Genomic DNA, 20,530 nt, shown 5'->3' on the forward strand with positions numbered 1-20,530 from the left:
AGGAAAGGCAGGTGGCAGGGAGGAGCCGGCATCTGAGGCCTGGGGAGCTGCAGAGACTAGGAGGACCTTCCTGGGACAAACCTGTATATTGCTGGGGTGAGTGGGCTGGGAGGTCAAAGGACCGGTGGGGACTCAGAGGGCACTAGAGAAGTATTGTCTGGAAGGAAGATTGCCCCTATCTGCAGGGCACCATTGGAGCCTAGAAACAGATGTTCGGAGAAGGGCTATCCAGTGGTTCTAGGGGTGGAAGAGCTGTCTCAGTGATGGCCTGTTGTGGTCTGGTTGTCTTTACTTCAGCAAACCTTAGACTCTGCCTTCGGCTCCAGGTCCTTCCCCTGACGTCCTCTTTGCCTCTTCCTGTCCCTTCTTTGCTTTCCTTTAGTCTTCCTAACTTGTCCTTTTGTTCCCAAAGCTTTCCTGGAAACAGGGTGAGGGCCCGGCGCAATTCTCACTCCTGTTCTGGAATGTTCTGTATGTTTATCTCTCCTCTTACCCACCTGCAGGCAGGCCCTCATCCCACCACTTCAGTTTCTGCATGAGGAGATGTGTGTTGGAGGTAGGGGTGTTTGAGAGGAAGAAATGAAAACACTATTAGCTTTAATGGCGGTGCAACAGGGGCCATGTCTGTTCTCTCTGAGCTCGGAATGTTCTCTCCTGGCCAAGTAGACCTGAAACAGCAATGACACAAAACAGCCTCCGACACATTCAGGGAATGGTCTTTGTGTGAAGTGTAAAGGCGTGTCCTCTGATGAGTCGGTCTTCTTTTGGTGTTCTAAGCCTAACGCTTAGGGCCTGATGCTTGCAGTCATCTGGGCTGGTTCCTGTCTACACTGGGTCTCTGGGTACGTCTGCCTGGTCACGATCAAGTACCTGTCTTCTTCAGATGTAGCTGGTTTAAGGTCGGTTTTAATCCCAGCAGAGGCAGGTGGATCTCTACATTTGAAGCTAGGCTCTACATTTGACGCTATGCCAGACTATGAATCGTGGCTCTGCTCCTATGGCTCTGTACTTTCATTCCTTGGTTTCCAGAGTCAGGCAAGAGGGGTAACAGCAGGACTTGCTCCCAGGGAGAAAGGATGTGAGTTAAGAATTGGAGCCTTGGAGAGAGGGTGCCAGGTCCTCAGAGTCTGTAAACGGAGCCCACCATGAGCAATTAGGAACAGCTTTCCTGAGTGACTGAAATGTCATTGTCCCCCAAGACCCTGATCAGGCCAGAGGGCGGCAGCTTAGGCTGCCTGATGGATGTTTGTGCTGACTGACAGGCATAGGTGCGGGAACTCCAGCTGTGTGGCTGGACCTGTCTCCTTGTCTGGAGTTCAAGGCTGACAATAAGCCGGTTCGCAGGGCACTTTCCTGAGGCTAATCTGAGTGCCTGGCGTTAGTCCTGAGTGTTCACCGGTGTCTTAGTGAGGGTTTTACTGCTGTGAACAGACACCATGACCAAAGCAACTCTTACAAAGAACAACATTTAATTGGAGCTGGCTTACTGGTTCAGAGGTTCACTCCATGATCATCAAGGCGGGAATTTGGCAGGCATGGAGCGGGAGGAGCTGAAATGTCTACATCTTCATCTAAAGGAAGCCAGGAACAGACTGTCTCCAGGCAGCTAGGAGGAGGCTCTCAAAGCTCACCCCACAGTGACAGACTTCAGCCAACAAGGCCACACCTCCTAATAGCGCCAGTCCTTGGGCCAAGCTTATTCAAACTACCACAACCAGCCTTAGGCTCTCAGACAGGATGCTAAAACCTGAGGAGCCACAGAATGCTGGTCTCTTAAAACCTGGAGTTCCCTTCTCCCTATTTCAGTCTGGGATCTTACAGGCCACACAGGAGCCCCTCCTCCATTCTGCTGTCTGCCCTGACCCTGACTTTGCTTTCTGGCATGGAGTGTGGAAAGCTTCTGAAGAGGTCAAGATCAAGATTTATCAAGAGATATGCTGATAAACCACAGAGATATCACTAGCTAGGCTGGACCCGCCCCACCCAGGGAGAAAGCTCAGGGCCAACTTCACCAGTATGGTTTTTTAACAATCAGTCTCAGAGTAATCAGTAGGACTTACCCAGGGCAAGTCCTGACAAGGTGTGCAGGCCTTCAAACTCCCCAACAGACGTGGTATATGCTTACATGCCCCACTTCATAGCAGTGGGAAGCACCAGGATGTCCTCACTTGAACTTGGTCTAGAAACTCAAAGTGGGGCTGGAGAGATGGCTCAGTGGTTACCAGCACTGGTTGTTCTTCCAGAGGTTCTGAGTTCAAATTCCTAGCAACCACATGGTGGCTCACAACCATCTAGAAAGGGTCAGTCTGATGCCCTCTTCAGGCATGTAGGTGTACATGCAGGTAGACCTCATACATTAAAAACATACATAAATAAAAAATACTTTAAAAAAAAAGAAGGTGAAAGTATGGTCAGAAATAGCCACTAGGACTAGCAGATAGGCCATCCTGGGGGCAAATCACTCTTTTCCCCTCAAAACCAACTGGAACTCTGGGCATGGCTGTGGACCCTAGGCAGAGATGGAGGTTGAGCGTAGAGGCAGCCCTGGAGCCAGGGTGGCTGAGCAGGCTTCGGAAGGGTTGAGTCTGCGCTTCACTCTTTGACCCTTCATAATTCACTCTTAGCTGGAACCCGCCAGAATGAACAAATCAGACCTCCGAGGTCACAGACTGCTCCCTAAAGGGAGGAACAAGCAGTAAGCCAGACCTGAGCAATCCGGGCCTACCAGATGCTGGGGAGGCCAAGGCAGCATGAGACTGCGCTGAGACAGGCTGGCCAAGGGAGGCCTGGAGTGGCTTCTGAACAGAACATTCAGGTTGATGCAAATGCCCCGTGGCCTTAAGCATACCTGGGGAGTCACACGGGTGGAGCAAAGAGGGATGAGGTCAAAGCTGGGGTCATATGTCATGGAAACTCTCCTAAGGGTCTTTTCTGTGGGGATGGGACCTCTGAGGGCTCTGACAGGTCCTTAAACCAAGCTAAAAGATGTTGTACCAGCCAGGCAGGTGGTGGCACATGCCTTTAATCCCAGTACTGGGGAGGCAGAGGCAAGTGGATCTCTGAGTTCAAGGCCAGCTTGCTCTACAGAGTGAGTTTCAGGACAGCCAGGGCTACACAGAGAAACCCTGTCTTGTACCCACTGTATTGAGAGCACAGAGAGAGGCTCAGTGGGGCACATAGGGGATGAGAGATATCACAGTGGGGTCCTCTGGCAGGGTTTACTGAAGGATGGACGTATGAGACAGGGTCCTCAGAGAAGCAGAACCAGCAGGGCTGTTGGGTAGTATGTAGAGACTAAGGCTTGGTTCCACAACCAGCAAGCAGGGGGTCTCAGTGAGGGTTTTACTGCTGTGAGCAGACACCATGACCAAGGCAACTCTCTTATAAAGGACAACATGTAATTGGAGCTGGCTTACAGGTTCAGAGGTTCAGTCCATTATCATCAAGGCAGGAACAGGGCAGCATCCAGGCAGGCATGGTGCAGGAGGAGCTGAGAGTTCTACATCTTCATCTGAAGGCTGCTAGCAGAATACTGGCTTCCAGGCAGCTAGGATGAGGGTCTTAAAGCCCACACCCACAGTGACACACCTACTCCAAGGGCACATCTACTCCAACAGGGCCACACTCACTCTAACAGGGCCACACCTACTCCAACAAGGACATAACGACTCCAACAGGGCCACACCTCCCAATAGTGCCTCTCCCAGGGCTAAGCATATACAAACTACCACACAGGGGGTCCAGGAATGCTGGGGTATAAGCTCCAGCTGATGATAAAGTTAGATGATCACAGTCCTCCTCAGGCAGCAGGTGGAGGAGTGTGCTCACACTTGGGAGCCCCATGTTCCATTCAGGCCCCAATGGTGGCCATGAGACCTACCGACCTCAGAGATATTCACTTCAGGAGGCTAGATTAGTGATTTCAAGTTTCATCTAGAAACACCTTCAGATACTAAGAACAAGAGACCTACTGCCTGGAATCTTGGAGGCCAGTCATTCTGACATAGCATTAACCATCTCACTGGACAATGGTGGCACACACATTTAGTCCCAGCATTCAGGAGGCAGAGGCAGGCAGAGCTCTTTGATTTCAAGGCCAGCCTGGTCTACACAGTGAGTTCCAGGACAGCCAGGGCTACACAGACAAACCCTGTCTTGAAACAAAACAACCATCTCGTGGTTAGGAGACATTTTAGAGATCTCGGAGGGGCTAGAGCTTGCAGGAAGAGGGAGACCATGATGAGATGAGACAAGGTGGGGAAGTGTATTGAGCTGAAAATGCTCTGAAGCTTCAGCCATGGATGTTCAAGAAGCAGCTGGGCCTGAGAGCAGGGTCTAGCTCTGGAGAATGGGGAAGTCATAGGAGCAGAGATGGGCTCCCATACAGGCAAAGTCCTCCAGACAGCCAGGGAGGATCAGCCCATCTGTCAGGGGCAGCAGCAAAAAAGGGAGGTAGGTCCTGAGACTCAGTCTCAAGGAAGGGATATGGCAGAGCTTGCCTGGAATTTATTACAGAGCCAGGCAGTGGAGACACTAGGCTAACTCTGAGGAACTACACTGCCTCTGTGAGAAAGGCAGGCTTAGCAGAGCTGGTTGCGCGGTTCCCCAGGGAATCCCACATACTTCTGATTCCGTGTACATACTGTGTAGACTCTGAGCGTCAGGTCCTGCAAGAAGGAACAGATGCTGAGCCGCTGACTGTGGAACCATTCACGAGCCTGGAGCCCAGGGACCCCTGAGGAGACCCTTAAGACTGAAAACTGGTGGGACAGTGACGGTTTTACCAAGGAAGCATAGCACACAGAGTGGAGGAACCAAAGGACTGAAGTGTCTCCAAGAAGGGAGGGCAAGATCTGTGCTCAGAGGGCAAAAATCCTGGGACCCCAAGGGTAAGCGCTGGCCATTGTCTACCCTGCTAGAGTGAAGAGCTGAGAAGTGGGTAGAAGGGCATTGGAGATGGTCTGGAGGAGGCCTCTGCTTAGCTAGTGTTAGGGGCAACTGTCTAGTATTACACACAAGAGCCATGATGGGGGGGAGGGGGTGTAGAAAAGGAACAGGGGGCAAGTTTCACATAGGGACTCCCAGGAACTAGCCTGGGAAGTAGCAAGAAAGCTAAGCCTAAGGACACGGAGCCTAGTTGGTGGGAATCAGAAGGAAGAAGGGCCATCTCAAGGACAGAGCCTAGCTCTCTTCCTTGCATCAGTTTCCAAGCACATGGGAGTGTGGGGAGTCTGTCTCACATGCCACATACTGCTAGGCTCCCCCAGCATATGCCAGTCGCTCAGTTAGCATGAACTCTTACCCTGCACGCACACCTCTAGAGACAGAGGCATTGCCTCACCTTAGAGGCTTCAGGCTGGCTGGTGGACAGTAGGAAGCTGCATTGTCTACAGTGCTGAAGACAGACCAGGAGGCCACGCCTGCACCCAGGCAGTCCCCTCAAGCTCGGGGCTTTATAATATGTGTGTATCAGACTTGCTCATAAAGCACATCAAAGACAGGGCTGGAGAGATGGCTCAGTGGTTAAGAGTGCTGACTGCTCTTCCAGAGGTCCTGAGTTCAATTCCAGCAACCACATGGTGGCTCACAAGCATCTGTAATGGGATCTGATGCCGTCTTTGAGTGTGTCTGAAGACAGCGACAGTGCACCCGTATACGTAAACTAACTAAATAAATCTTTTTAAAAAACATATCAACTATAAAACCAAGACTCTCAGGGTGATGGCGGGACTTTAGGGCATCTCTGGGCTTCCTGGGATGTCAATGGGACTCATCCCGGTGCTTCTGACCTTGAGCGCTGCTGTCTCTACTCAACAGGCCTTGTGGGCCTTCCCCCAGAAGCCCCATCAAGAAGCCTTCTGCAGCCTCATTCCTTAGAACTTGTCCTGGTATCATTTGCTAAGAGCCGTTTATGAGGTGCTCCCGGTTTATCAACTTGCTAAGATATTTTCTCTCCAGGGACTTTCAGAAGGATTAGTGAGCTTTCCCAGGGTTCCAGGAGTAACAGGCCAAGTGCCCTGTATCCTGTATCTTTCCAGCATCTCACTGTGTAAGGAGACTGACTCTCAAGGCAGAACCAGGGTACTTGGAGATTTCACCTGACACCTCCTAAAGGAACTAAGGACTTGGGAGTCATCTGGGGACCCTGGGTGTATCCAGAGTTAGCAGGGACCCCAAAGCTATGCAAATGTGTGAAATACCCATCTGCTGGGCCCTTATCCAGAAACCTGCTCCAGGACACTGGCTCTTGCTAGCCTCTTCTCCCTAGTCCTGGTCCACCCCTGGGCCCATAAGTGTATGATCTCCTGTTGGTCTTTGGGGGGCAGCCTGCACTGAGTGGTTAATTGGCTCCAGGGGGAGAATAGGGTATAGTTTGTCCCTGTCTGTCTGTGTCCCACTCCCTCACCTATGAGGAGAAAGACCCCCCAATCTGGCCCTCAGGCTCTTCCACTGTTTCTGTCCCCTCCTGAAACCTGTGGTCTGAATGTCTTATGGCATCACTGGATAAATAGGTTGTCCTCATTCATACACAGGATGACTGGAGCTCTGGGAGGAAGCAAGCCACATGCAATTACACAGCCAGACCAGGGGGTGGGCCAGACCAGGGGCAGAGGCCCCCGTGTGCTCCTATCATGCCCCTCCCTGGCGACTGACCTGGCCTTTCCTTCTGTCTTACCGCCGGGGATGCCCTGCTCTCTGCTTCCACAGAATCTTAAAGCCACAGAGAGAGAAGCCCTGCCTCCAGCTCACAGAGGCACCAGACCCTCCCACAATTTCGAAAGGCCTGTAGTTCTGCCAGAGAACATTCCAGTCTGAGGTTGCTGTTGTTTCTCCTTATGGTGAGGATGGAGAGAAATCAACCCTCCTCATTTTCCAAGGGCTCCCAGGGGACGGGCCTAACAGCGCTGGTTCATTCCTAGGTTGGGGGACTGGCTGTCTCAACTGGGAAGCACAGGTCATTTTTACTTCAGCAATGAGGGGAGTCATGGGGGGGGGTCAGAAGATGGAAGAAAATATGTGGCTCCAAATCCCAAGGCCACCTCAGGACATCGAGCCCAGCAGAACAAACCCAAGAGCGAGTACATACTTTGAGACCACAGCCCAGACTCCTCTTCTGCCTTCCTAGCTCAGTTACCCTGGAGTATAACTCAGTTAATGCAATGCCCCTATGCCATGACCTCTGAAGTGGAGAGCTCAGGTTACTGGCTGTGGCCCCAAAGGCCTATCATTCTCCAGACTTTTGACCCAGAGACCCAGACCCCACCGGATGCTCTGCGTTACTGAGGGCTTGCGTGCTGTTCGGAGACCAGCAACAGCTGACATGTGTGACGCATTAACCCAGTCTGCTCTCCTTGGCACACTCTGGAGCCCCGGGGAGTTTCCCTTTTAAAGAGGTGGCCCCTCAAAGCTGGAGGACTCAGGAGCAGGCTGTCTGTGTCTCCAGGTTTCAACCACAGGACTGAAGCCACATTCGTACCCCTGACCTCTGTGTGCTCGTGGTGAGTGTTGGGGTTCTGGGTAATATCAGTGGGTGGAGGCGATAACGAGGGACAGAAAGCCCTTTCCATTTCTGGGTGGAAAACATCCTGCGAGCAGGGGAAACTTACAGATAGACCGTGAGCAGCGTCAACGTGTGGAGAGTGACGTCTCGAAACACCTTGAAGCGGGAGGCTCTGCAAGGTGAGAGCGTTCAGACGGTAAACACGGAGGAACAAAAGTGTTACCTCAGGATGCCCTGATGTGTGTGGGGGAGGGGAAAGCTGGACCCTTTTTAAATGCAGCCAGGGCACACAAAGCTGGGGTGATAAATGCCAAAGACAACCCCATGGGACAGAAAACTAGGAGCTATATGGCAGTGGCCTGTGACGTCATATGACATGGCCCCTGAGGAGCTAGGCTTTGGGGACAGGAGTCAGGGTGGGGGCTTGTCTGTTGGTCCTGAAAGTCCAGCAGTCTGGGGGAACCTCTGTGCAGATGTCAGCCTGGTATACAGCTGGGAGACGGGCTGGTCTGCTGAGCCACCTATGACCCAGTGACATCCCCGGGGAAATGACATAGGGATAGATGATATGCAGGTTACCATTCCACATGCAGCCTCACCGGAAACTTATTTGAAGCCTCTAGGTTAGAGAACCCACAAGTATCCATATGAAACTGAAGGCAGCATTGTAGGCCCCCAAGAGAGCAGAGAACTGAGTGGTACCCGAGTGGCTGGGCGCATCCACCCTTGGGCCACACGTAAGTGTGGCAGGGGCCATATGCAGTGTGTATGGCCTGACAGATGGTAGGCTTATGTAGGCACATGTGTAGCTGTCTATAGTTGTCTAGGCATCTGAGCATCTGTCTGCTTAATACAGATGGAAAAGTCCACACATGTATTCAGAAGCATGTCCACACATTTGGAACTCTATGTTTGGGTACGCCCAAGTGTTTCTGTCTGTGGTGTTCTGTGTGAACATGGGCAGGTCTGTGTCTGTATGAATCCCTTTGTACAGAGAGTAACATACAGATATGTCTGTTCATACATGTCTACTGAAGATGGTGTTTATGAGGGAGTGTGTGTAATGTGTAGATTTACAAGCATGTGTGTGGCGTATGTTCATGTTTTTACTGTGTCGGGACGCCACTCCACCCATGTGTTCAGATGTCCCTGTGTTTGGTCGTGCTCTGTGACCTGTGCTTATGGAGGACATGAGATCATTGGTCTGGGGTCTCCGTTCTTCTCTACAGTTGTCTCTACTGCCCATGGCTGGCTGTTGGCAGGATCAGGGTCAAGTTAGCCCATGGGTTTCCAGTTATAAGAGGCAGCTTCCCAAGGTCCTGCATCAGAAGGGGTTTGGTATGAGGATCTGCGATAAGTCCCAGCTAGTGATTCATTCCGGGGCCTTCTGTATCAGGGCTTGGTGACTCCAGGCCCGCTGAGGCACCTGCTGGACGTAGCACATGTTTAGGGAGGTTACCGATTGCTCTCCGTTGCGTTCTCTCTGACTCTGACTGGAACTGAAGAACACTGGTTAGGTAGCATGTGTTTATTTTTACTGTGTTCTTTCTGCTTTTGGCAAGTAAGCATATTTTTCTAATGAGTAACACCATCCTATACATAGAATAAAGGGAGATGGTTCAAGGCCAACTGTTAGTTTGAAAGCAATACTTGGGGTTGGGGGTCCAGATCTCTTGAGAAGCAATCAGCAAGGGAGGCAGAAAGCAATGTCTGAAACACACACACACACACACACACACACACACACACAGAGAGAGAGAGAGAGAGAGAGAGAGAGAGAGAGAGAGAGAGAGAGATCAAATAAAATGTAAAAAGAAAAATAGCTGGCTGACTCAATGTAGCCACCTCACCTGGCTCTTCTGGCCTGCTGCTGCTGCCGGAGTCTATGCACCTAGGCTGTTAGCTGGCCTTCAGTGGGACCGTGTCAACATCACATGGTGTCAAGTGTACTCCAAAGGGAGCCCTGCAGAGAGTGTTTGCAAGGGGACTGTAGGGAGGGTCCCTAACCCAGCAGAGAAGTCGCAGACAGCTGGGGTTGGTGTTGGTTGACAGTGGGATTCTGGAAATGCCCAAGATGAGATTTGAGAGAGACAGAGAGACCCAGAGAACAAGATAGGCAGAGAGAGACACAGAGGGAGCCGGAGAGAACTATAACCTAGTCAAGGCAGGAGGAAACTACTAAGAGGCATCCCTGAGACAGAAATCTTCCAGAACCAGGACAGCTTTTCTCAACGGTGTTTCTGGTTCACTTGGAGAACCCTGCTGTTGGAGCAAGGTCCTTTTGTCCATGTCAGCCCTAGTTCGAGTCCCACACAGCCCGCCCCACCCACTTCACTGCTGTTCTAGCCTTAAACATCAGGTAGAGGAACAACAGGGATTGCTGGTCATGGGATGCCGACAGTGCTGTAGAAAGTTCAGAAACAGGAAAACAGAGGCTGGAGTCCATTCAGCAAACCAAAGGAAACAAAAGAAAATAGTGTTGCTGCAGAGGGATGTGGCTTTCGAAAGCAGAGCAGAATGCCAAGGGAAGAACAAGAAGCCAGTCTTAGGAAGCTGAATATATAATTTCTGAAATAAAACATAAAGACAATGAGAGGAAGTCACCCAGGGACAGAGAAAAGAAAACGCACACACCCTGCATGCATTCACGCATGCGCACACACACACCTGAAACGAGGCAGGGCATGGGGGTGTGAGCCTAGGTAGGTGTAAGTTCAAGGCCAGCTTAGGCCCCCTCAAAATGAGGGATGATAGTTCAGAGGTAAATACTTGCCACTCAGGCATGAGTACCTGAGTTTGAGCCCTGACACTCATGTAAAAAGCTGTATGGTAGAAGCAGAGGCAGGCAGATCCCCGTAACTCACTGGCCAACCAACCGAGCCAAATCAGTAAACCCCAGGTTCCAAAAAGAGCTCCTGTCTTCCAATTTTACCAAACCCTGCTCCTGAGAAACAACACAAAAGCTGACCTCTAGCTTAGGGTGCACAAAGCTAGGGTCCAACTCCACGAATTCCAAAACCAACATAGCCTTGTACATATATGCTAGTCCACTTGCTACACATGTGTATCTGCACACACAAGCACACACCCACCTACAAGTAGACACACCTACAAGATAACTGAAGAGGGCTGGGATGGGCAGAGGGGGCAAACAAGAACAAAGCATCACATATGTATGTATGAAAATGTCCATAAAACGAGGAGCTAGAGATGGACCTCAATGGGCAGAGTCTTTGCCTGGCATACACGATGCTCTAGGGCTTTATTCTCCCTCCTACATATAACCATGTGTGTCCCACACCAGGCAGTAGGAGGCCAGAAGATCATAAGTTCAAGGTTACACTCAGCCGTAAGTTGGAGGATGCATGAGACTCTCTGCCTTTAAAAAAAAAAAAAAAAAAAAAAAAAAAAGAGCCGGGCAGTGGTGGCGCACGCCTTTAATCCCAGCACTTGGGAGGCAGAGGCAGGCGGATTTCTGAGTTCCAGGCCAGCCTGGTCTACAGAGTGAGTTCCAGGACAGCCAGGGCTACACAGAGAAACCCTGTCTTGAAAAACCTCCCCCAAAAAGGACTCAATGTCAAACATCATTCACTGAGAAATCGCAGAACGGTCACCAGGAGAAGGCTACACTCCCCGGAAAAGAAAAATAACATGCCGTCTGCAGAACTGGGATAATAAAATATTATGATTTTATTATTATTATTTATATTTCGGCTGACCCGACGTTGTTCCTATCAACAGCTGAAGTGAGACAGACTTTGGAGCCTTCAAGTTTATGGGAAAATGGTTTACAGCCCAGAACTGCACATCCAGCAAATGGTTGAACTGGGTGGAAGCTGAATAGATATAATACAGGCTTGCAAAAGCTCAGAGATGTGGTCCCTGCACACCCACTGCCAGAGGATGCTGTGAAGACTTGTCCTCATTGAGTATGAGGCTAAGCCAAAAAGGAGGAATAGTTAAAGCACGGATAATAAGTGGAAGCTGGTAGGCTCCAAGCTGGCAGCCAGGGATCCAGGAGGAGGAGAAGCCAGAGGAGAGCCCATGGGAGGAGGGAGGCTGCAATATCTGGAGCCTGAAAGACCAAGAGACTGTGATAACACTACCCAGTGGGAGAACCTGGGCCAATGCCAATCAGAAGTTCAGAACAAACAGGTTTTAAAGGTTTTACTCTGCAGCCTAGGCTAGCCTCAAATGTACCACTCTCCTGCCTCAGCCTCCCAAGTGCAGGATTACAGAAGTTATAAGGACGAGCAAGACAATGTCTAGTTTGATGAAACCCCCTCCAAAAGGCTCAGTTCTGACTCCTCTGACTCAGTGGTTCTCAGCATGTGGGTCATGAGCCTTTTGTGGGTCAGATGACCCTTTCATGGGGGTCACATATCAGATCTCCTGCATATCAGGTGTGGTCATCACCATTATGATTTGTTAACAGTAGCAAAATCACAGTTATGAAGTAGCAATGAAAATAATTTTATGGTTGGGGGGGGGGGTCACCTCAACATGAGGAACTGTGTTTAAAGGATCATAGCATTAGGAAGGTTGACTTCCTACCAAAAAAAAAAAGTAACACAGGGACTTCTCAGTTTCAGAGAAGATGAGGCTGAGAAATGTGGGTGAAACATCATAAAATCCCGGGTTGACCTACCTACAGGAGAGGAGGCAGAATTCGAACTGGAAGCTCCCAGGCTCACCTATTCTGCTTTTGTGTTTTCTGCATCTGAAGCAGAAACTGAACCCTCGCTTGGTGCATTCTAGACAAAGGCTGCGACAGTGAGCACCAATCCCCAGACCCTTAGGGCTTTTAAACCAGCACAGAGACGACGGCACATTTTAAAAGTAATTTTTAACAATCCAAGCTGGATGTGGTGGTGTACTTACTTATACAATCCCAGCACTTGGGTCACGGGGGTAAGAGGCTGAGAGTTCAAGGCCAAGCTGGGCAGTGGTGGTGCATACCTTTAATCCCAAGCACTTGGGAGGCAGAGGCAGGCAGATCCCTGAGTTCAAGGCCAGCCTGGTCTACAAAATAAAGTTCTAAGACTACACTGAGAAATCCTGTCCAAAAAAAAAAAAACTGCAAAATTGCAAACAAGCAAAATAAATACCACAAGAGAAAATATAAGAAGAGGGAACAGATGAACCCAGAGTGCACTTTCCTAAAGGGAGGCTGTGAAGGGTGGTTTAGGCGCTAAGGATTCTGGGAGGGACACAGGATTACATAAGGCTGCTAAACAAGGAGAGCAAGCACTACCAAAGGAGTAACAAAGAAATAATTGTTATTTCTAATTGAAAGGGTTGAGGAGCCGGGCAGTGGTGGTGCACGCCTTTAATCCCAGCACTTGGGAGGCAGAGGCAGGTGGATTTCTGAGTTCGAGGCCAGCCTGGTCTACAGAGTGAGTACCAGGACAGCCAGGGCTACACAGAGAAACCCTGTCTTGGAAAAAAAAAAAAAATGAAGGGATTGAGGAAGGATACTGATTTGAAAGCCGTAGTGAAAGGAGCAGGGCGTGGCAGCCATGCCTGTAAACTCAGCTCTTAGGAGGTGTGGCAGCCATGCCTGTCAGCTCATCTCTTGGGGCGTGGGGGCCAAAGGCAACAGGAGAGCTACCAGTTCCAGCCTGGGTGACAGTGCACCTCAGATAGTATCTCACCCTGAAGTGACAAGTTCTTTCCTGTTCCAGCCTGGGTGACAGTGCACCTCAGTATCTTACCCGAAGTGACAAGTTCTTTCCTGTTCTCCCCCACCCAACGATCTTAAAGCACAGACACAGATTGCTTTGCAAACACAGGGAACGTGGCAGCTGACAGAGTGGAACAGGAGGCCTCTGTAGTCCTCTAGTCTGCAACAATGGGTCACAGGGCTGAATGTGTATGGTCACCTGACCCAGATACCACAGAGGTACAAGGATATCGGCCCTTCCTGGGACTCAGGATTCTTGGGGCTTCTTTGCCAGATACAGTGGGAGCAGAGATGACATACGTGTGGTTCTTCTCCAAGGGTGAGGTATGCTGATGCTGATGCTACCTGACCCAGTCTCCCCAGGAAACAATCAAGTGCTCTCGGCAGGAGGGAAAGTCAGACTCAGGGCTCAGGCACCTGCCAAGGAAATGGAGCTGACTAAGACCTTCCTTCTCAGGGTCAGGAGAAAAGAGAGGTCTTGGTGCCTGGAGGCGGGTAGGTACTAGGAAGACTCTTAATACATGCTGTATCCTAGCCTGTCAGAATTTAGGCACTTACAGTGAACTGGACCCCAAAGGGAAGGTCTTCATAAACATATCAAGTCTCCAGGGGCAAGCCAGATGATAAGCAAACTGCCTTGTGCTGACCCCTTCTGAGCCTGTCTCAGGGTCTAGAATCCCAGTTTCTTTGTAAGCTTCTATGGAAGCCAATGCAGCTACGCCTGGTATGGGGTCATCTGTGCTACCTACCCTGAAAGGGAATGGAGTAGTTACTCATTGAACACTGGGAGTTGTAAACAGGACTCATAGTCTTAATTACCTGGACCAAAGGCCTCTGTCCTTTCTCCTGACAGGCACAGCAGCTGCTTCATCTGGCCCTTAGACATTTTTTTCCCTGTGCGTAGACTAGCACGCAGGTGCCAACTGTGGAAGCAGATCCCTGGAGACCTTGAAATGTCGATCATCTGGTGGTTCTGGTCTCTGCTGGCCATCTGTGCTTCGGATACATTCCGGGACCGGGCAGTGGATATCATGAGAACCACACCGGTCATTGATGGGTGAGTGACTACCTACTGAGATGCCTGCAAGGGTCAGGAGCTTCCACACCTCTCTGTGTGGGCCTCCCTCCACCCTGTGCTAAGCCAGGGTTCTTGTCTTCTTCTGGCCTCAGCTTCTCAGAGGAGCGTCTTAGGGCCTACACAGCTTCAGGAAGAGGGGGACATAAGAGGGACAGGAAAGGAGGCAGTGTCCTGGCACCCAAATCCCAGGGCTTATGAAGCTCAGCGTTTGGTTGGGCCTGGAGGGGGTGGGGTCAGGGATTCTGCGGTTTCCCAACTCTCTAGTCATATGTCTGAGGGAGGGATCCAAGTTCCCTCCCTGGATCCCAGCTTTACACCAGGGAGGTCCTCTAGAACATCCTTCTGGCTCTCCTCCATCTCGTGCTCCCCAGCAGATGGCCCAGTGCCTCTGTTTCTTCATGAAGGTCACAGAGCATGTGGGAGTGTGGTGTGTCCATCCCAAAGTGTCCGATTCCTCTGAAGTCACTAGAATACTTGAAGACCTCTAGCTCCTAACCACCCAGAGGCCAGAACATGATCACTCTGCTGCTGGCTGTCACTTCTGCCTACCCTGCAGGCCAGTCACTTGCCCACTGGGTCATTACGAACGCCTCTAATGGACCTCCCACCAGCACCCTTGATTCCTGAGGCAGACAGACTAGAAACACAGTTTGACCTGGCAGAGATGGCTTTGCTTCTTCGGGAGACAGGAATCCCATTTTGTCTTCCCATGGAGAGAGATGAGGAAAGAGGTAGGCAGAGCGGCTCCAAGTATGGTGGGGGCTCCTGAGGTACCTAGGGCCCCTTTCAAGTGTTCTACCCCTTCCCAGCACCTACAATGGGATGGGTTTTCTAGATAGCTGTGAGTGTCCTCAGGCAAAGGAGTAAAGTCCTTTTCCGGGAAGCTGCCTAGCCCTGCCACAGAGAGCTGGCAAGGCTGCCTGGGCCAGCCCAAACCTATTCATCTATTCATTCAGTAAGTGTGTCGTGAGAAATCTCTGCCAGGTGCTAGAGTGGGTGGGGCCAGAGAGGGAGGACAATCAGTTCAGCCCGTCCCCTGGCCTTCTCCTGAGAGTGATGTTCACATTGCCAGAGTCTGAATCTTGTATCCCTTTGCTGAGCGATCTGTTGAGCATCAGCCTCAGGGAGGGGTATATTTCCTGAGGTTTCCAGAGGAGCTTCCTGAGCTGACTGGCTTTGGAATAGCCATTACTGGGAGTGAATGGGGGTCAGGGTGGAGGAGAGATGATAGGTGTCAGGTGACCTAGAACGTGGATATAACAGACCCGAGTCAATCATCACGTGATGCTGGGTGTCCTTGCTTCCATCTGTAACCCCAGCACTTGGGAGGCTGAGGGTAAAGGGTCACTGAAGTCTTGAGACCAGCCTGGGTCTCATAATGACTCCATCTAGGATAATAGAAAGGCCCTGTTTTAAAAAATACAAGCAATTCCAGGCACAGTGGCACATGTCTTTTATCCTAGCACTTGAGAAGCAGAGGCAGGAGGATCTCTGTGAGTTTGAGGCCAGCCTGGTCTACATAGTAAGTTCCAAAATAGCCAGAGCCACATAGTGAGATCATGTCTCAAAATAACAAAAAATCACAAACACAAACCAGGGGTTAACGGTAGTTGTTACTCTTATAGAAGACCAGGTCTGCTTCTTTTTTTTGTTTTGTTTTTTTAAGATAAGATTTCTCATTGTATCCCTGGCTGTTCTGGAACTCACTCAGACTTCAGACTCACAGAGATCCACCTGCCTCTGCTTCCCGAGTGCTGGGATTAAAGGTGTTCACCACCACCACCAAATTTGGGGTTCAGTTCTTAATATCCACATAGTAGCTTACAGCCATCTATAGATTCAGTTCCAGGGGATCCAGTGCTATCTTCTTATCTCTGTGGACACAAGGCATACATGTGGTACACACACACACACACATATACACACACACATACACACATGTAGGCAAAAAGTAAGACACACACATAAAATTAAATGAATAATTCTAAAAAAAAAAAAAAAAACACAAAAACAGGCTGAGCAAAGTGACATGAGCCTGTAATCTCAGCACGTGGAAGTCAGAGGCTGGCTGATCACAGCAAATTTGAGGCCAGTTTGGGCTACATGGAGAGTTTTATACCATCTAGACCCTGCATAGAAAGACCCCGTCTCAAAAGAAGCCAACTCTCAAAAACAAACAAATAACCTATGTGTTTCATAATGACATTTGAGAAAGAGGCTGCGTGCCTCAGTGGGGCTCTATGACATTGCCCACTGTCATAGTTAGGGTTTACTGCTGTGAGCAGACACCATGACCAAGGCAACTCTTATAAAGGACAACATATAGTTGGGGCTGGCTTACAGGTTCAGAAGTTCAGTTCATTATCGTCAAGGTGGGAGCAGGGCAGCATCCAGGCAGGCATGGTGCAGGAGGAGCTGAGGGTTCTGCATCCTCATCTGAAGGCTGCTAGCAGAATACTGACTTCCAGACAGCTAGGATGAGGGTCTTATAGCCCATACCCACAGTGACACACCTACTCCAACAGGGCCACACCTTCTAATAGTGCCATTCTCTGGGCCAAGCATATACAAACCATTACACTTAGTGACACATAGCTGTCCTGTTTTTGTAGAAGCTCGCACAGGTATAAAATTACCCAATGAAGCATTTGGGTGGACAGATCCAGATGACTACAGTAACAGTAACTTATTTACTTACTAATACACTCTCTGGGGAAGATACCCCGTGTCATAGATGAGGAAACCCAGGTGTAGCAAAAGGGCACTGGGGTTAGAGATGGAAAGTGGACAATGGGGACAAAGGCCCCAGCTTAACACAACTGCAGCCACGAGACTGGCAGTGTGTTGTGGGCGACTCCTTAGAGTCCTGTGCTGCAAATCAGCAGAGTGAAGATCCGTGACAAGAGTTCTGCTGAGCATATGGTCTTAGAATAAGCCTACCCTGGCTGCTCCTGGCGCGTCTACTGGAGTCCAGTGACACAGTGACAAGTCACGCTCTGTAGCAGAATAGGGAGAGAGAGAGAGAGAGAGAGAGAGAGAGAGAGAGAGAGAGAGAGAGAGAGAGAGATCAGGGGCCAGCTCCTGGCACTCTCCTGGCTCTCTTGGGACTTCTCAGAACTCAGAGGATCAAAGAAAGCTCTTTGGAGTGAGAGGCGAACTGGCCAGAGGTGAGCCTGGGTTTGCCATAGGAGTAGAGACAGAGTCTGAGTCTTCAGAAGGGAGGGAGCCAAGCTACTCTCTACAGGCCATGGCTTTCCCCTCAAGGGGCAAACTTTGTCTTTGAATTGGAAATATCATATTCTGGGCTGGAGAGATGGCTCAGTGGTTAAGAGCACTGACTGCTCTTCCAGAGGTCCAGAGTTCAATTCCCAGCAACCACATGGTGGCTCCCAACCATCTGTAATGGCATCTGATGCCCTCTTCTGGTGTGTCTGAAGACAGTGTACTCATATACATAAAATATATAAATAAAATTTAAAAAAAGAAAATGTCACATTCCTATATGAAATAATTTCCCGTCTCAGGAGGTTTTGCAACAGAGCAGGGACCTGCCCTTTCCTGCTGCCTGGCGGTGGGGTGGGGCGTAAGAAGGCAGGCATACCTAGCCATGTTCAGCTCATGGTCACTTGGCCTGGGGTGCAATTAGGAATTTCCCCTGTACCCAGGTGTGTCCAAGTTAGAGGTAGTCCACCTCTGAGGCGGACTCATGTTAGTCTTGAGCTGTGGAAGTCTGAACTGGAGCAGGGAAGCCTGCAAGCCCGGTGGTTGAGAAGCCTACAGGCCCAAGCCGACTTCCTAAACCACCTTAGACCCCTCCTCGCTTCCCCCCAGGCACAACGACTTGCCTTGGCAACTGCTGACTTTGTTCAACAACCAGCTGCTGGCTTCAGAGGCCAACCTGAACACGCTCGACAAAACACACACCAACATCCCCAAGCTGAAGGCTGGCTTTGTGGGAGGCCAGGTACATCTTCTAGTCTCCCCTTTGCTCTGTACTGGGATCCCCCTATATTCCCTGTGGGGACTGGTTAGTTTTGGCGTGCCTTAGAGAAGCACGCCTCATGGACTCCAGGGATTCCAGGAGGGCAGGAGAGCAAACCCATGTGCACACTGGGGTAGGCTCAAATATCAGTCTGGGCTGTCAGCTCTTCCCCTCGACCCCCAGTTCTGGTCCGCATACATGCCTTGCGATACCCAAAACAAAGACGCAGTGAGAAGAATACTGGAACAGATCGATGTCATACACCGGATGTGCCAACTATATCCTGAGACCTTCACGTGTGTCACCAATAGTTCAGGTAGTGTCCCACCGAGGCCCTGATGTCCTCTTGCCAAACCTGGTCTTTAGTAGAGGGTGGGACTTTGGGGCCTGAAGGGCTAGTGTCAACCCTCTTCTCTGTTTTCTGTAGATATCCTGGACGCTTTCCAGAAGGGGAGAGTGGCCAGTCTGATTGGCGTGGAGGGTGGCCACTTAATCGACAGCAGCCTCGGTGTCCTGCGGACACTCTACCATCTGGGCATGCGGTACCTGACCCTAACCCACAATTGCAACACGCCCTGGTAAGGAGTCCCCGTGAAAACCTTGTGATATGATCAGAAAAGGAAACCAATGACCTCTGTTATGCCCAGAACCCTGGACTCTCCTGAGCTCCAGACCAGGCCCCATTATCTGGGCAGGTGAGGGTGGGCTGAGGCTAATGCCCTGTCCCCTAGACACATGTGTATCTTTCTTCAGGGCCGACAACTGGTTAGTGGACAAAGGAGATGACGAGGCTGAGAGCCAAGGACTGTCATCCTTTGGGAAGGTGAGGGGAAAGGGTTACAGTCCCCAAGGGATGGGGCAGAGTGTCACGCCTCAATGGTCTTTGGTGTCCTCAGTTGCATGGAGCTAACAATGCTTGTTTCCAGGGTACCATCTGCTGGAACCCCTGAGCATTCAGAATGATGAATCCTGGGTACCCCACAACTTCCAGCCACTAAAGGCTTAATGCTAGTGCTGCCTTCCCCATGCCTCAAATTCAGAATGTCTGAGACATGTACCCAATCATATCCCTGCCCCCAGCGTGTGCTGAATGAGATGAACCGCCTGGGTGTCATGATTGACTTGTCCCACGTGTCCGTGGCCACCATGAAGGCTGCTTTGCAGCTATCCAAGGCACCAGTCATCTTCAGCCACTCGTCTGCCTTCAGCCTGTGTCAAAGCAGGCGGAATGTCCCCGATGACGTGCTGCAGCTGGTGGTAAGGAATTGAGGTGTGAAGGGGACCCCCCTGCCTCCTGGGGGGTCCTCTCTAACTTTCACCCTCAACCCCCCTCTGAGCAGAAGAACACAAGCAGTCTGGTGATGGTGAACTTCTACAGTGAGTTTGTCTCCTGCTCAAGCAGCGCCACCTTGTCCCAAGTGGCTGGTAAGTGGGTAGGACCACACAGTGGCCAAGTGAGGGATGGCCTTGCTTAGGCCTCACACCTGCTATTCCCTACAGACCACCTGGACTACATCAAGAACGTGGCAGGCCCTGGGGCTGTGGGCCTTGGAGGAGATTATGATGGTGTTACCAAGTAAGAGTGACATCTTGTTCTATGTCCTGATGGGACAGGGGAGGGAAAGTGTGTCATGAGAGCAGTGCAGGACATTTTGCTACAAGGCTGCTCGTTGGGTCTTCATGCACCTGGAAACTGGCCTGTCTGCAAAGCCTGGTTCTCTTGGTCTTGGCGTAGGCTTCCTGTGGGACTGGAAGACGTTTCTAAGTACCCAGACCTGATAGCGGAGCTTCTCAGGAGGAACTGGACAGAGACTGAGGTCAGAGGTGTGCTAGCTGAAAACCTGCTTCGGGTCTTCTCTGAAGTGGAACTGGTGAGGAGAGAGTGGCCATTTGGGTTTCCTGTCCTTCCCCCACCCACAGCGCAGTCTGTCTAACTCGGGTCTGTCTCCAGGTAAGCAATAACATGCAAGCTCCTGAGGAAGTCCCTATCTCCTTGAATGAGCTGGATGGCGCCTGCAGGACTCACTATGGCTACTCACAGGCCCCCAGCATCCACTTGCAGACAGGGGCCCTGGTGGCCTCTCTGGCTTCCCTGCTCTTCAGTCTGCGTCTTCTGTGACATCCGAAGGACCAGAACCTCCTCCAGTGCTCACAGAGCTCAGGGAAGACTGGACAAGCCCAGAGTTCCTGTTGTCTATGCAAACCACACCCTTTCTTGAATAAGCAGTGGGCTTACCTGGGGACAGCTCAAGGCACAGGCATGCAATAAACGCAATGAGCCTTTAA

The 20,530-nt window shown here is 50.8% G+C and overlaps 1 protein-coding gene across 5 annotated transcripts; it reads left to right on the forward strand.

Annotated features, from left to right (window-relative positions):
- Positions 1-7: 7 nt before the first annotated feature.
- Positions 8-20,530, forward strand: Dpep1 (dipeptidase 1). Of its 5 annotated transcripts, none has more exons than XM_076916012.1 (11): positions 8-96; positions 14,089-14,241; positions 18,094-18,226; positions 18,428-18,560; positions 18,672-18,822; positions 18,998-19,067; positions 19,325-19,501; positions 19,585-19,669; positions 19,745-19,820; positions 19,980-20,115; positions 20,196-20,530. In XM_076916012.1, the coding sequence occupies exons 2-11, from the start codon at positions 14,138-14,140 to the stop codon at positions 20,361-20,363; spliced, it is 1,233 nt and encodes a 410-aa protein (XP_076772127.1). In that variant the 5' UTR covers positions 8-96; positions 14,089-14,137; the 3' UTR covers positions 20,364-20,530. The 5 variants fall into 5 exon arrangements, with proteins under 5 accessions (XP_076772127.1, XP_076772126.1, XP_034378048.1 ...); XM_076916011.1 differs by having other exon boundaries at positions 19-96; positions 14,038-14,241; XM_034522157.2 differs by lacking the exon at positions 8-96 and adding an exon at positions 7,114-7,499 and having other exon boundaries at positions 14,038-14,241.

This window comes from Arvicanthis niloticus, chromosome 18 (assembly GCF_011762505.2).
Source record: "Arvicanthis niloticus isolate mArvNil1 chromosome 18, mArvNil1.pat.X, whole genome shotgun sequence".
In the NCBI taxonomy this organism is placed as follows: domain Eukaryota; kingdom Metazoa; phylum Chordata; class Mammalia; order Rodentia; family Muridae; genus Arvicanthis; species Arvicanthis niloticus.